Here is a 13,088-nt window from a genome sequence, read left to right as displayed (position 1 = left end):
AATCATTTATGACTATTATTTGATATTGCAGAGGCTATTTTCACTGCTCCTGTTCTGTTAACCAAAAAAAAAAATAACACTTGTAAATCTCTACTGTTGTTATCTGTCCCTAATTTAAAAAAGACTAAAAAAAATAATGCTGTGTCTGTGTGAAACCTGAAATTGAACCGAAGGAAGCTCAGAATTTACCCTCAAGGACCTGAGACTTGTGCTGACTTGATTGCAGAACAGACTTAAAGCAGCTCTTACTCATGGACTTTTAGATATCTTGGACATAATACAATAACATGACAATTAGTGATGCCACTTCATAAGCAAAAGTACTCTTTCTTTTAGTTTTTGTCATGTTTGCACAGATTTCACATGCAGAAAGTGAGTCATGCTTCAAGACTGTAAATTGTTTAAATCCTCCTGTAATAAATGTGTTTGCATCATATAGGTAATAATGGATCAAATCAGTGTATGTGTGTGTTTTAGTGACACTCATCGTTACTGTGCAGCCCTGTTATCATGCAAATGATGCGGGACGAGTGGCCGCTGTGTCATGCCCTTTTAAGAAAAATGAGAAATAGTGGGGAGTGACGTCTGCTGCGCACAGAGGCCGGAGGCAAACTGACACTTGCGGAGCGGCGAAAGACAGCGAGCGAGAAACGGTGAGTACAAATGCCAAACTTTACTACACGCCAAACGCGGTCAAATAAGTCATTTGCGTGGGAGCACGTCGCGTCCACACACGCGGGATAACGAGGAGAAACAGCGGAGTGCACGGCGTCTTTTCATATGTGTCGGAGAAATGAGAAGAATTGTCCGCAAGTACAAAACGGAGTGTGCACTCCCATTTTAGTCAAGGCCAGGCGGAAGGGCAGGTAACGTTAGCTAGTCGGTCTTTCCCGAGCAAATACACCGTGATGCGGGCTGATTTCAACCCTGCCAAGCCCGGTTGACGTTTGAGCTGTGAAATGCGCTTGATTGCAGCGTGTTTCTGACAACCTAGCTGTGTTTTGATTGTACGCCGAGGACAGGAATGTGTCGGCTAAGCTAGCTTGTTGCTAACGAGCCGTTGCTAGCGGTTGTGAAGTGTCGGCGGCCCGTCGCGAGCAGTTAAAGCTAGCTAGTTAGCGGAATGCTGCTAACAAGCTTTGATAACGGGACTTAGTGTAGTTTGCTGGTATGAAACTAGATTGTTTATGGACATATGCTAGTCTCAGTCGCCTGGATTACAGATTATGGGTATTTTAGGTATTTATCTTTAAGCGGGTTTGTGATTTGAACGGAATTTGATTAATGTTATGGAAGCTAATAATGATGCATCGACGGAGTGTTAGTTACTGCTCTGTGGTGCACAGCCACAGCCACAGATTGCAGGGACTTAGCATGACCTGGAGTGATAAGCATATGCTACTGCCGTAAGCAAATTAGGTAGATTCACAGTGAGATAACCCAAGAGCTCAAATGACTTTCTCATGTCTGGGAGCCCCAGCCTGTTGCAGGTTATTTTTGCTGCAGGGGGACAGTGGTGTGAAACAGGAAAGGTGTGTACTCCATCCTCAAACTATAAACACACAGGAGGTCTGCTTTATTAATAATGGATCATCACTGTTGCCAAGTGAAGTAGACATTGCTGTAAGGAGTCTCTTTTTTCCTGTGGTAACTGAAATGATACATCTGCCTCATCCTGTGCCCTGAATCTCTTCATAGCCCAGCTTTTTGATGATGAGATACAGGCTGTAAAAACCCACTTCCTCCCCCCTCTCTCTCGATGCAAACCTGCTGTCTGGAGTCTTGAACAGGAACAGAGACTGGAAGAGGCTATTTTAGTTGGTAGCTACTCCTTTTCCATCCTATCAGCATGAAGCCTTTTTGCTCTCTGCAAAGAGGATGTGGTTACAGGTCAAGGCCCCAGCGACACAGATGTAGTCGGCTGATGGTGTTTGTCAGTTACAGATCTTTGTCAGAGTGAAGTTTTGTGTGCCGGGCTGCAGTTTTGCTCTGACTCACGGGGGCATCCAGGGTTGTATTGGACCTGAAAAGAGATGTAAGAACTTTGCAATGAGATAACAGGAGCTTTCGCTTCTTTGCACTTTTAGGTATACCATTGATGGAAAAGATTGTGCAGGAAGTTTGACACCATCGTCAAGTGTTAACATCATAAACATCCTCATTACTCATAAGTCTTGATTACCTGAATGATGCAGTGTTGTCTGTGAAGTGTTAAAAGCAGTTTCTGCTGTGAAAAGGTGGCATTTCTTTCTTTAAGCTGTGATGGTAGTGGTTTATTTTACAGGCTTGTAAATCCGTAATTTCCTGGGAAGTTTCCTAGAAACAACTATGTGATTTGGCACTAATTACAGGGTGACAGGGTTCAATTAGTATACTTCCAATTAATTAATTCCAGTTAACTGCAAAGCTAAGTAGTCTTTTAGTTAGGGCACAGCAGGTCAGCTAAACATGGAAATATGTGCGATATCATGCGCTTTAATACAGTAGATGAAATAATACAGTTCAACTTTTTGAGGGGAATTCTTCTGGATTTCAGCAGCTGGTTTTAAACTCAACACAACTACTCAAACAGTCTCTTCCCCTCTATAATTAGCACTAAATAACATCGTTCTATCCAGGAAATTTTCAAGATATTATTAGGATATTAGTTGGTTCTAAGTTGGCTGTAAATTAAAGCGCCCTGTCTTCTTTACTCAAGCTCTTTACTTGACAGGTTTTCTGCCGTCAGTAGTTTCTGGGTTATTCCCCTGAAGTTAGTGGGTTTCTCATGCTAAGCTCAGTGTGAACAAGTGATGTGAGCTGTGGTTGTGGTGGAGGTAATGAGTAACCAGGAGCTTATCAACATTAAAAAACACTCTACCAGAACAACTATTATCTCACCCTGTTTTTTGTTTTTTTTTCCTACCCTTAAACCTCAAGGGGATATTTTGTTCAGTGTAACTCCTGTAATTGTCATGTGGGTCAACAAGCAGGCACATAAGAAGATGACACATGAGTCGGTATCATGCTGCTAGCTTAACCAACGGATGTGTGCATTTTTTTTTTGTACCATCCGCACAGGGGTGGAAGATACAGAGGGCAGCTGTCAATCACACCGTCCTGCTGAGTCAGGCGCTGTGACAGCTTCATCGCTGTCGGATTAGCCTCACTACACCAGGAAACGGTGCATCCTGAATGTTGTAAGTTTAGCTGTGAGGCCTCCTGCTCTCTCATTTCACTTTCCTCTGGTTTGAGACGTGGTTTTTATCCAGGCACGTTCACTGCATTTTCTCGCTAGCAGCACCACCTCGTCCAATTCCCAGCCTTAGATGGATACATACCTTTGGCTGTAGAGGGTGAGTGATGCAGTGATGTCATGGTGGAGCATGTTTGCTGTGGCATGTGGCTTTCCCTCGCTCCTTATTTGCTGGGGTTACTACAAGAGCAGAGTAACGGCAGCAGCGTGTTTGTTTTGTTGGGAATGACAGTGTGTAGTTGAGGGCAGTGGAAAACGGGAGAGGTTTGGTTTTTAAAGGGAGATGTCCTTAAATGGCCTTGTGTGTGTGTGTGTGTGTGTGTGTGTAGTGAGTGTGTAGGCAGGCAGTTGAGTGAGTGCAGCATTGTGTGTAGTTTTCCTGGTATGAAAGTTTGTAGAAAAGGTGTCAAAGCATGAGCATCCTATTCAGCCATTTGTAGAAAGCGCTACAGTTATGAGTGGGGAGCTCAAATAAAAGGAGTTCAGGTGTTGTTCATGAATTGAATATTAAGCAAAAATTGTTTGAGCGTTGATCAGTAAGGTCATTTGATTTGGGCAGAGTGATATTTGTGTCTTGGCAGGCATTAAGCAACACAGCCACTTCGCTGTTCTCGAGAACACGACTTTACACACTCGAGCTGAGAATTGTTGTCCTTGACTCCTACTTGAGCTCAGTAAGACGCACTCAGAGTCTTGCCGTTTTAAATGGCCTAATACCTACATGTAATGATGCATTTTGAATTCAAAAGCTTAATTGTCTTTATTTGTAGGCAAATGTTGAGCTTAATCGTCAGCTTACCGGCTCATAACCAGCCAATCTTTATACGCTTTTATGACGTGATTATGTGAAAGTTAACAGGAAAACAACTAACTTTAAAGTAACTAAATCACAATGCCAACATTGCCAAAACATTTGGCATATACACTCTGATTTCTGCTTTGGATAAACTAGAGCTGCAACAATTATTTAATTTTTGTCAACTATTGAATGAATTACAAACTAATTTGATAATCAATTAATCGCTTTGAGTAAAAAATTGAGTAAAAATCAGTAAAAATTGTCTGATTCCAGCTTCTTAAATGTTAAGATATTTTCTCTTCTTTCATTCCTCTGCAACAGTAAACTTAATGCTTTTGCGATGTGGGGAAAAAACAAGAAATTTCAGGACGTCATAAGAAAAACTGATCAACAATTTTCACAATTTTCTGACTTTTTACAGTCCAAACAACTCATCAACCAATAGGTAAAATAATCCACAGAATATCTGATGTTAAAAATAAGAGTAAATGTTCGTTTCCTTAATGAGAGTTGCTCTAGAGTTTTGGGGATTCTGGAAAGGAGAAACCATTACTTCATGTTGTGTGAACGTGACTCTTCCCTATTTTTTTTCTTTCATGGTGCTGTGTTTTTTGCTGTGGTCAGCACCAAGAATTGCAAACTAAAAACATATGCACTAGTTCTCATTTTAGTTGGTTAGTTGGTGACCAAACTTGTTGAAACACCTGTGGTGTCAAACCAAACACCCATCCCCCCTATCGAGATAGGCTATACATATAACCATAGACCATAGAAACAGGCCATACAATGTGCTCATTTTTCACAACACGTTTTCCCTTAACATTTTTAAATGTAGGCACCGTGCCTCTCTTGAAATAAGGAGTGCCTCTTTGACCAACAGAAGAAATTATTTAATTGCTGCAGTGTTGTCACAATACTGAATTTTCTAACTTTAATGCAAGAATCAAATAGAAGATCCACACTGTAATAAAAGCTTCCAGCAATTTTGCTTTGCTTTTCGATCGAACAGCGGTCAGTGCCTAGATCGTCGGGGTGCAGGCTCTACCAGGTGAACTAAACATCACCTTTATTAAAAGATAAACATATCAAGACTGTAACATGATAATGATGAATATTATTTTCTTGGTTAGTAGCAGAAAAAAACATAATAGCTTTGGTGAACTTAAACAATAAGAGACAGTGAGAAATAGCTGCTGGTACCGTCGATACTGCAGAAAATGAGTCTCGTAAGCGTTTCAAATATTCAGAGGTGACTGATAGTGATTGATGAAGCGATATTTTTGACAACACTGCATTACTGTCCAATTTCCTGTAAAATGCAGGTGAATGAGTAAATGGACTTAGTCAAATTATTGGTATTTTTGTGGTAAAAATGAAAACAATAGGCCTTTAGCCCTGTTTGCACAAGACTAGTATTACCAGGGGATCTTATGTGATACAGAAGTTAGCTCTCCATGTCTGGGTTTTGTGCGGCTCATTCACTTGAGAAGTGTCTGTATTTTACTCAAATTTATTGACATTATCCCCCAAATACGATGTCAAGGCAGTGCATGACATTCGCCTCCTGAATGACAAGAGCAATGGCTGCTAAGAAGAAAAACAGGCATTGGACGCGCAAAGAGTGACTCAGTTAATTGTTGGTCCGAGACTGTATAGATATGAACCTTGTGAATTTGCACCTAAAAGTGCTGCCAAAACTATCATTTATAATCGCCAATGCAGACTCCATGATTCTAGACTGGGAAAGAGACAGCAAAGAAGGGCGAAGAAAAAACAATCTTGCAAAAAAAAAAAAGACCCCAAAACAAAGAGATATCGACATGACCTCTGTGTTTGCCAAAATCTTGGAATTTTTACGTGACCAATTATGGACATGGCAGATTCACACTGGATTAAGATCACAGACGACCTCCATGGTTATTATAAATTACCAGAGGTCCCCAGGTAATACTAATCTCATGCGAGTAGGGCTTTGGACAAGCACCACATAGATTTTTTTGTTCATCCTTCAAGGATTTTTTAAATGTGAGAGGGAACAGATAAAGTTTGACTGATACTTTTTTGGAGGAGCAGATGTCCCCCATAACGACCTCTGGAGCAGTCACAATATGATCTAACAGCCACTGTCACAGAGCGGGTCACCTGTCTCAGTCCACAGCGTCCGTACAAGAACCGTGACGTGTGAGTAGCTGACAAGGGAGGCCTAGCCTAAATCTAAGCGTGACATTGTTTGTATGACATCGTATATGTGACACTGTGCATGCACTTGACTCTGTACTTGAATGTTTACATGAGAGTGCAGCAGGGACTGTTTGCACAGCGCTCGTGCAGTCCTGGTCTTTTTCTTCTCCCCTGTAATGGCTCCTCCCTAATCGTGCAAGGAGAACTTCTCTTTGTGTGTAGAGGATTAGAGAGTATGAATTATTCACAGTCGGGGCTTCATATCCCACATGGTCACTGCTTGTGATTGAAGTTTGAGGTCCTTGGTCCTTTGTCCAACCCCCTGAGTGTCTCGATGGAGAGTGCTGTAAAAAGAACAGTGTAGGAGGGGATCATCTGCTTTCCAGAATGGCTGGCGATTAGCTTTTAATGGTTTGTAAAAAGGGTTGATTATCATGCGAGGCTATACTTTCTCCCCTGAGACCTGATTTTAACAGAAGCCACTGTCTGATTTTCAACACAGCCTTGATGCCAACGTGTTGCACTTTTCAACCTAAGTTGTATCCTCTGGTTTTGGGATCACGGGCTAGTTAGTCCTCTGATGTTCAGTCAAAGAAACTGGGTGTCTGTTTTGCGCTCAGGAAGTTTGGGTACAGCAGCTCCAGCTCCAACTGGAGAAACTGGCTCCCGAAATGATGGCGGCACCTTACCTGAGCCTCGCGCTTGATTAAGTATTAGCCTCTATTGCGATTTTGGTTGCTCATCATCTTTATTCCCAGTGCAGGAACAGACACCAAAAATTATGAAAATTTCAATTAAAGAGAATACTGACATGAATTAAAGGGGAAAATGATCTCGACACAGAAGAAAAACATGACAGTTTTTGTCAGTAAAAACCATGTATTTGTAAATATGGTGATTGGGGATTTTTCATTTTAACCGAGGTAGGGTTGCAACAAATTATTATTTCATTATAGATTAGATTTACTTTCTTGTGTAATCATTTTGTCTATAAATAGCCAGAAAATGGTGAAAATTGTCAAAGGTCACATCTTCAGATGAGCTGTTTTCTCTGGCTAATGCCAGCCTCACACCAATCTTGATTCCCTTGAACTGTGAAAAAGGAGGCGATTCTGATGGAGTTGTTGCGTGAACAAGAGTCAGTGTTAAATTTGGCGTGTATCTGACCTACCAACTAGCACTTATTTTACTGAGAAATCTAAATTTTTGAAACTGTTTGCCTCTCATTCCTACAGTCTCCTCCCACTAAAATAGCGCAGTTAATGAATGGAGGCTGGTAGCTAGTTAAAGCAACAAAAAAAGTCAAGTTTGTACGCAAATGCTTTCTACCTTTCTGGGTTATATTGATGCCAAAATGACAAAAACACTGTTGACATATGGCATCTTTTATCTAGGGTTTCTAGAATTTTGTGTTTTTGCGGACAGTGAGTAATTGCTAATATGTCATATTTCTTAAAGGGAGTTTGGTGTAATGTTTTCCACCCAGATCAGGACCGGAAATAATCTCCAAAGGAATCTGTTTGTAGTCTTACAATCTTACCAGTCTTTGTGAGATCTAATAGTGTGTGAGTTAAAACTGACATGGTCTTTAGGTGTGAGAGTGTGTCAGACTTTATTCATTTAAAAGCAAAAATCTTTTTAAAGAGGAAGATGCTATAAATTGATTTTTGGGATTTGTTCTAAAAAAAAACCTGACCCATCATTCATCAGTCATCAAAGAAAAAAAGTAGTTTCAATAAACTGATTGATATATTGACAAATCTTTGCAGCTCTAACCTGAAAGATTAATATTTTTTATGGCTTGAAAAAAATTCTCCAATTTCTTAAACTAAATAAATCATTGAAAAACCTAAATATGGATTGTTTCTGTGTTGAGCTGTTTTTACATTTAGGAGTTTAAATATATTGCAGACTGATCATCAGATTTTCCAACAATATAATTTTATTTAAGGCCAGAAAGAAGACAAAGAATCCAAAATCCCCCGCTTCACCCATCCTCAGCTATCCCTCAGTGTAGCCGTCTCTCCGTCCCTGTAGCCCAACTTGTAGTGACCCAGTTGGCTAACCCAACTGACTTTACACCACACTGTGTGCCAAAGAGTCGAAGCCTCTGCATCCCTTAAAGGGATGTTCCAGTGATTTCACAATTTCCTCCCCATCGCAGTTTCCACTTCCCTCAGCTGTTTTCTGTCATGAGTCAAAAAACACTGACAGTGTGTTGCTGTGTTACAATACCAAAGAATGAGCGAGTGACTGAAACATCTGACAGCAGGGTGTGTTTTGGTGTGTGAAGGCCAGATTATTGTGTCATTAGGAGGAATATCTGCCAGATCCATGTATCATCTCCCCTTCAGTTCCCCCCACCACTCGTACACACCACAGCTGGTTTGTGTTAGAGAGGGGTCACATACTCTTCACCTCCTCCACCCTGAAGCAGCTCCACTTATGGGTGTTCCCTCCATTGTTGTGCTGCTTCTTGTCCATAACCTCCAGGAATGACTAGAATCCCTCCTTTTCTCGAGTGGAAAAACTCACAGACCAGACTGGGAAAATTCCTTTGTTTTACTTGAAAAGCTCGACTTTGTTTTTTTGTTTTGTCTTTATCTATTTTTTGCACCTTTTTCTAATCAGTCTGTCCATTTTTGCTTTTCCCACATTTGTCCAGTGCAGACTGTTGGGCTGTCCAGTGAAGCAAACCCGCCATGCGTGAATACAAGCTAGTGGTGTTAGGCTCTGGAGGTGTGGGCAAGTCCGCTCTGGTGAGTATTCACTCCTGAACCCCTTTCTGACCCCACCACCACCATCACCTCTTACACCTCTGCAGTGTGTTGCCTTCAGGCTTTGTAGGGCTGTCATTGAAACTTTGTGAAAACTTTGTTGTAAAATAATGTGAGGCATTTCTGTCACAGCGAGCAACAACACCTCAGAACAAACTGTCTGTTTCCCATTTCTTACTTCAAGTGTTTTGTTTTGCTATCACTATTTATAGGTAAGTGTTCAGCTCTACAGTCTTCAAGCCCGGTGTTACACAGTACAGTTCTTTCAAAAGATTAGCTGTGTGTGCTGCAGGCTTCTCTGACTCTGTATTCCCCATCTATTTGTCAAGGATTGACGGATATATAGAAGTTGAAATCCATTTCCAAATTCACCATTTTGATTAAGTACCAACACAGAGTCCTGTACTTATGTGTACTTTATTGTCACTGTAAGTTTGTCAGGAGGCTGTGAATGTCTGTAAAATGTTGCATGTCCTCCTTAGCTTACTGCGACCAGGTGTTGAAGTCAGGTTAATCCCTCAAACTGGCAGGCAGACATGTTTAGACCTTAAGACATTATTAGGTGAACTCAGTCTACCCCTAATGTAAACCTACCATTAGGCACAGTGCTTAAAGGGACAGTTCACCCCAAAATGAAGAATACATACTTTACCTCTTACCTGTAGTGCTGTTTATCAACCTAGATTGTTTTGGTGTGAGTTGCCAAGTGTTGGAGATATCAGCTATAGAGATGTCTGCCTTCTCTTTAATATAATGGAACTAGATGGCACTCAGCTTGTGGTGCTCAAAGAGCCAAATCTATACAATTAAACAAATAAACAGCAATGTCTCTTTGCAGAAATCATACCTTCAGACCTTACTGTGATCACTTTCGTGATGTAGGAGCTGTTCTCTCTCAACCGGACTACACCCACCAATCGTGTCACTGCACAGATGGAAGTGTGCATCTACTGCTAGCTATGGGAGGGGGAAAAAAATTGATATAGCATAATATTGTGATATCTTTGTGTGGCAATATCGGATTATTACAGTGACAAGTATCGATTTTTTTTAATGTAAAAATGATGAATATTACAAATACAAATTAAACTTAAGGTAGCCTACTTGAAAAATATTATCATTTGCAGTTATTACCACCATAAACATTTTGCTGCCGCTGCTGCACATACTGGTGAAATGAACTTTTTCAACATCTGTGCTGTCAAATAACTTTAAGGGTTTTGTTTTGGGACATTATTTGCAGTTGAAAACAGGTAATAAATTGCAATATATTGCAATCCTCAGCATATCGCAATGTGTTTAAAATCACAATAATATTGTGTCGTGACTGGAGTATTGTGATATTGTACCATGGAGCCTCTAGTGATTCCCAGCCCTACTGCTAGCTCACCTAGCATCACTGAGCTAGCTAATGTTACAGTTCAGCCGATTAGTTTATGTTTAAATATGGAGCTGTCACGAGTACAAGCCTCACTATGAGACCATGAGGTCCATGAGTAGATGCACTCTTCCTTCTGTTTGGTGATTCGGATGGCGGGTATAGTTCGGTACAATGAAAATAGTAGCTGAGCCATGAATTCTGTAAAGAGACATTGCTGTTGAGATTTTCAAATTTTTTTTTTTTTTTTTTTTTTTTTTTTGGTGCTTTGAGTACCACAAGCTTAGTGCAATTTAGTTCCATTATATTAGAAAGAAGGCAGACATCTCTACAGCTGATATCTCCAACACTCTGCAACTCACACCAAAACGATCTAGATTAATAAACAGCACTACAGGTGAGAGGAAAAATATATATTTTTTATTTTTCGAGTGAACCGTCACTTTAATGTAGCACTGTCCTACCTAAGAGTCTTTCATTTGCATATGTATGTCACATTTGTCTATGAGATCAGTCAGACTTTTACTTGCGTCCTTTCTGGTCTCTCTGGCAACATCATGAACAACTGCTTCTCCAATCTCCTGCCCAGCAAGGACATCTGGCACTTGGGGCCATTTTTGCCACTCTGGATGTTTTGTTCTTGTGGCCGGGGAGGTCACATTGATCTGACGCTGGCTCGCTCTGTGTCTTCTCTTACAGACAGTTCAGTTTGTACAGGGAATCTTTGTGGAAAAATATGACCCTACAATAGAAGACTCGTACAGAAAGGTGAGTGTCCCTAGAGGGGGGTTGAGGGGGAGGCCGAGTGCTGGATAGGAAGGAGCTGATTGTTAGCAGCTGCTCAGCGGGTTCACGTCATGATATTGTGCTCTTTTTTTTTTTTAACTCCCTTCATCTCTCTATTTCTCCTTCTCCCTCCTGTTTTTCTTTTTTTTGTCTTTACACTTTTACTCTCTTTCATCTCTCCCTCTGTGTTAGTTGTCTCTCTTTATTCTCACTGTATGCAGTATTTTAAATATGAAATGACTTGCCCATTATCCTGAAATGTGTTACCTTATCCTCTCTCTTACAGCAAGTGGAGGTAGATGGCCAGCAATGTATGCTTGAAATTCTCGACACAGCAGGCACAGTAAGTGAACTCCATACAACTGAAGTCTCTGTCGATACCCTGCACCGCTGTGTATACGGACCCCTGAGTCACTGTATTGAACGGTGACATTTTAGATGATGGAAACTTCTCTCAGAAATGTCAGGCTTAACATGTGAATCTTTGAAGAAAATCTAAAAAAAAAAAAAAAAAAAAAAAGCTGTCGATGAACCGAATGTCTGGACTTGCATTCAAAGATTTTACCACCTAAGATGCCATCAAGTTGTGCGACACTGTTATAACCGACAGCATTATGTGTTACGGTTTAGCTATGTGAGTGGCGTGGATCTAAGGATGGCAGTGTCGGTTCGAAGGGAGGTTGATCCAGATTAAAACAATATTTGAATCAAACTCAACAACTATTATGGATAAAGATAAAATCTTGTAAAGACATTTAGAGTACTCAGCAATGTTGCCAACTTGGCAACTTTCTATCTAGATTTAGCAACTTTTCAGACCCTCTTTGCGACATTATTTCTAAAAAGTGATTTGTGACACACTTAGCGGCTTATTCAGACCATTAGAGGAAACACGAGAACTAGATTCAAAGATATTAAGTTGGAATTCATTCCCTTGCATGCTGCTTAAAGTAATTGCTGCTCCTCTGATAATGGCAAGGGGTCTCTCCCGCTCTCTGCTATGCAGCAGCACGGTGCAGGCAGTCAGTAGGTGTGGTGTAGGCGGGAGGAGGGTAGACCCTGCTTGCTGCACTGTGGGAGTTCAGTAGTTTATGGCTCAGTTGACACTCTGGCTCTCTGGATTGGAAGCTCTCATTGCATTCAGATGTTTTGTTGAGGATTTTTCTTTTGAATCTAATCCAGCAAAGTTGTAAAATGCTTCCATTATCCCCAATTAATACACAGTGGTGTCACCAAAATGCATATGAGTGCATTACATCATCTGGTGAACTTTTGGAGCTAGCTACTTTAATTGGAAAAGAGTTGGCAACTCCTGTTCCCCACAGGATGAAATCTACTGGCTTTATTGACGCCCAGACTTTCCCCTAGTGCCACCTTAAAGTTTACATTAGTGGTTTAGTAGAGTTAAATATCTTGACAACTATTGGATGGACTACCATTTGGCACAGATGTTCCTGTGTCTGTGAGGAAACAATTAATACTTTAACTGATATTTACACACCCACTTGCTCGCTATGAGTTTTCTGGACAATTACCTGCTTTAGTCACACACTCAGGTGCTGGTAGGGTGACGTCCGTTTAATGTCCAATGCAAGTGATTCAGACTTGCCTACTTACATACAGCTCCTCCAGGTAATGTCTAGGTAATTTCAAGTTTGAAGTGCATAAGTGAGAGGGGCTTTAGATGATGAATATTTTAAGTATACCAGCTCAACATCAGCATGTTAGCATCAAAGCTAGGTACAGCCTTACAACATAGCTGTAGACTGTAAGTCTTGTTCATGTAGGAATACCTCTGTCTTGTCCAGCACAGGTATGCTGGAAGAATGTAAGGTAATTGTACGTATGTCGATGGTGCAGGGGCAACATATGTGTTCATGCTTGTTTTTTAGTGGAAAGAATCAGACGGTGCTGATAGTCTACCTACACTGA

General features: G+C 40.8%; 1 protein-coding gene across 3 annotated transcripts in view; it reads left to right on the top strand.

The window, feature by feature from the left end:
* The first annotated feature begins 520 nt into the window (after positions 1-520).
* The window catches only part of LOC125896957 (ras-related protein Rap-1A-like), a 29,123-nt gene continuing 16,555 nt past the window's right edge, over positions 521-13,088 (top strand). The window contains exons 1-4 of one of the 3 annotated variants that reach the window (XM_049589994.1): positions 521-653; positions 8,886-8,974; positions 11,070-11,138; positions 11,443-11,499. In XM_049589994.1, the coding sequence (XP_049445951.1) occupies positions 8,918-8,974; positions 11,070-11,138; positions 11,443-11,499 (183 nt within the window). In that variant the 5' untranslated portion in view covers positions 521-653; positions 8,886-8,917. Of the gene's footprint in view, positions 654-3,195; positions 3,336-8,880; positions 8,975-11,069; positions 11,139-11,442; positions 11,500-13,088 lie in introns of those variants that run through there. The other 2 variants (XM_049590070.1, XM_049590152.1) reach the window with 2 other exon arrangements.

The sequence above is a fragment of the Epinephelus fuscoguttatus genome, linkage group LG1 (genome assembly GCF_011397635.1).
Source record: "Epinephelus fuscoguttatus linkage group LG1, E.fuscoguttatus.final_Chr_v1".
NCBI lineage: Eukaryota > Metazoa > Chordata > Actinopteri > Perciformes > Serranidae > Epinephelus > Epinephelus fuscoguttatus.
This window is presented reverse-complemented; position numbering and strand designations above follow the sequence as displayed.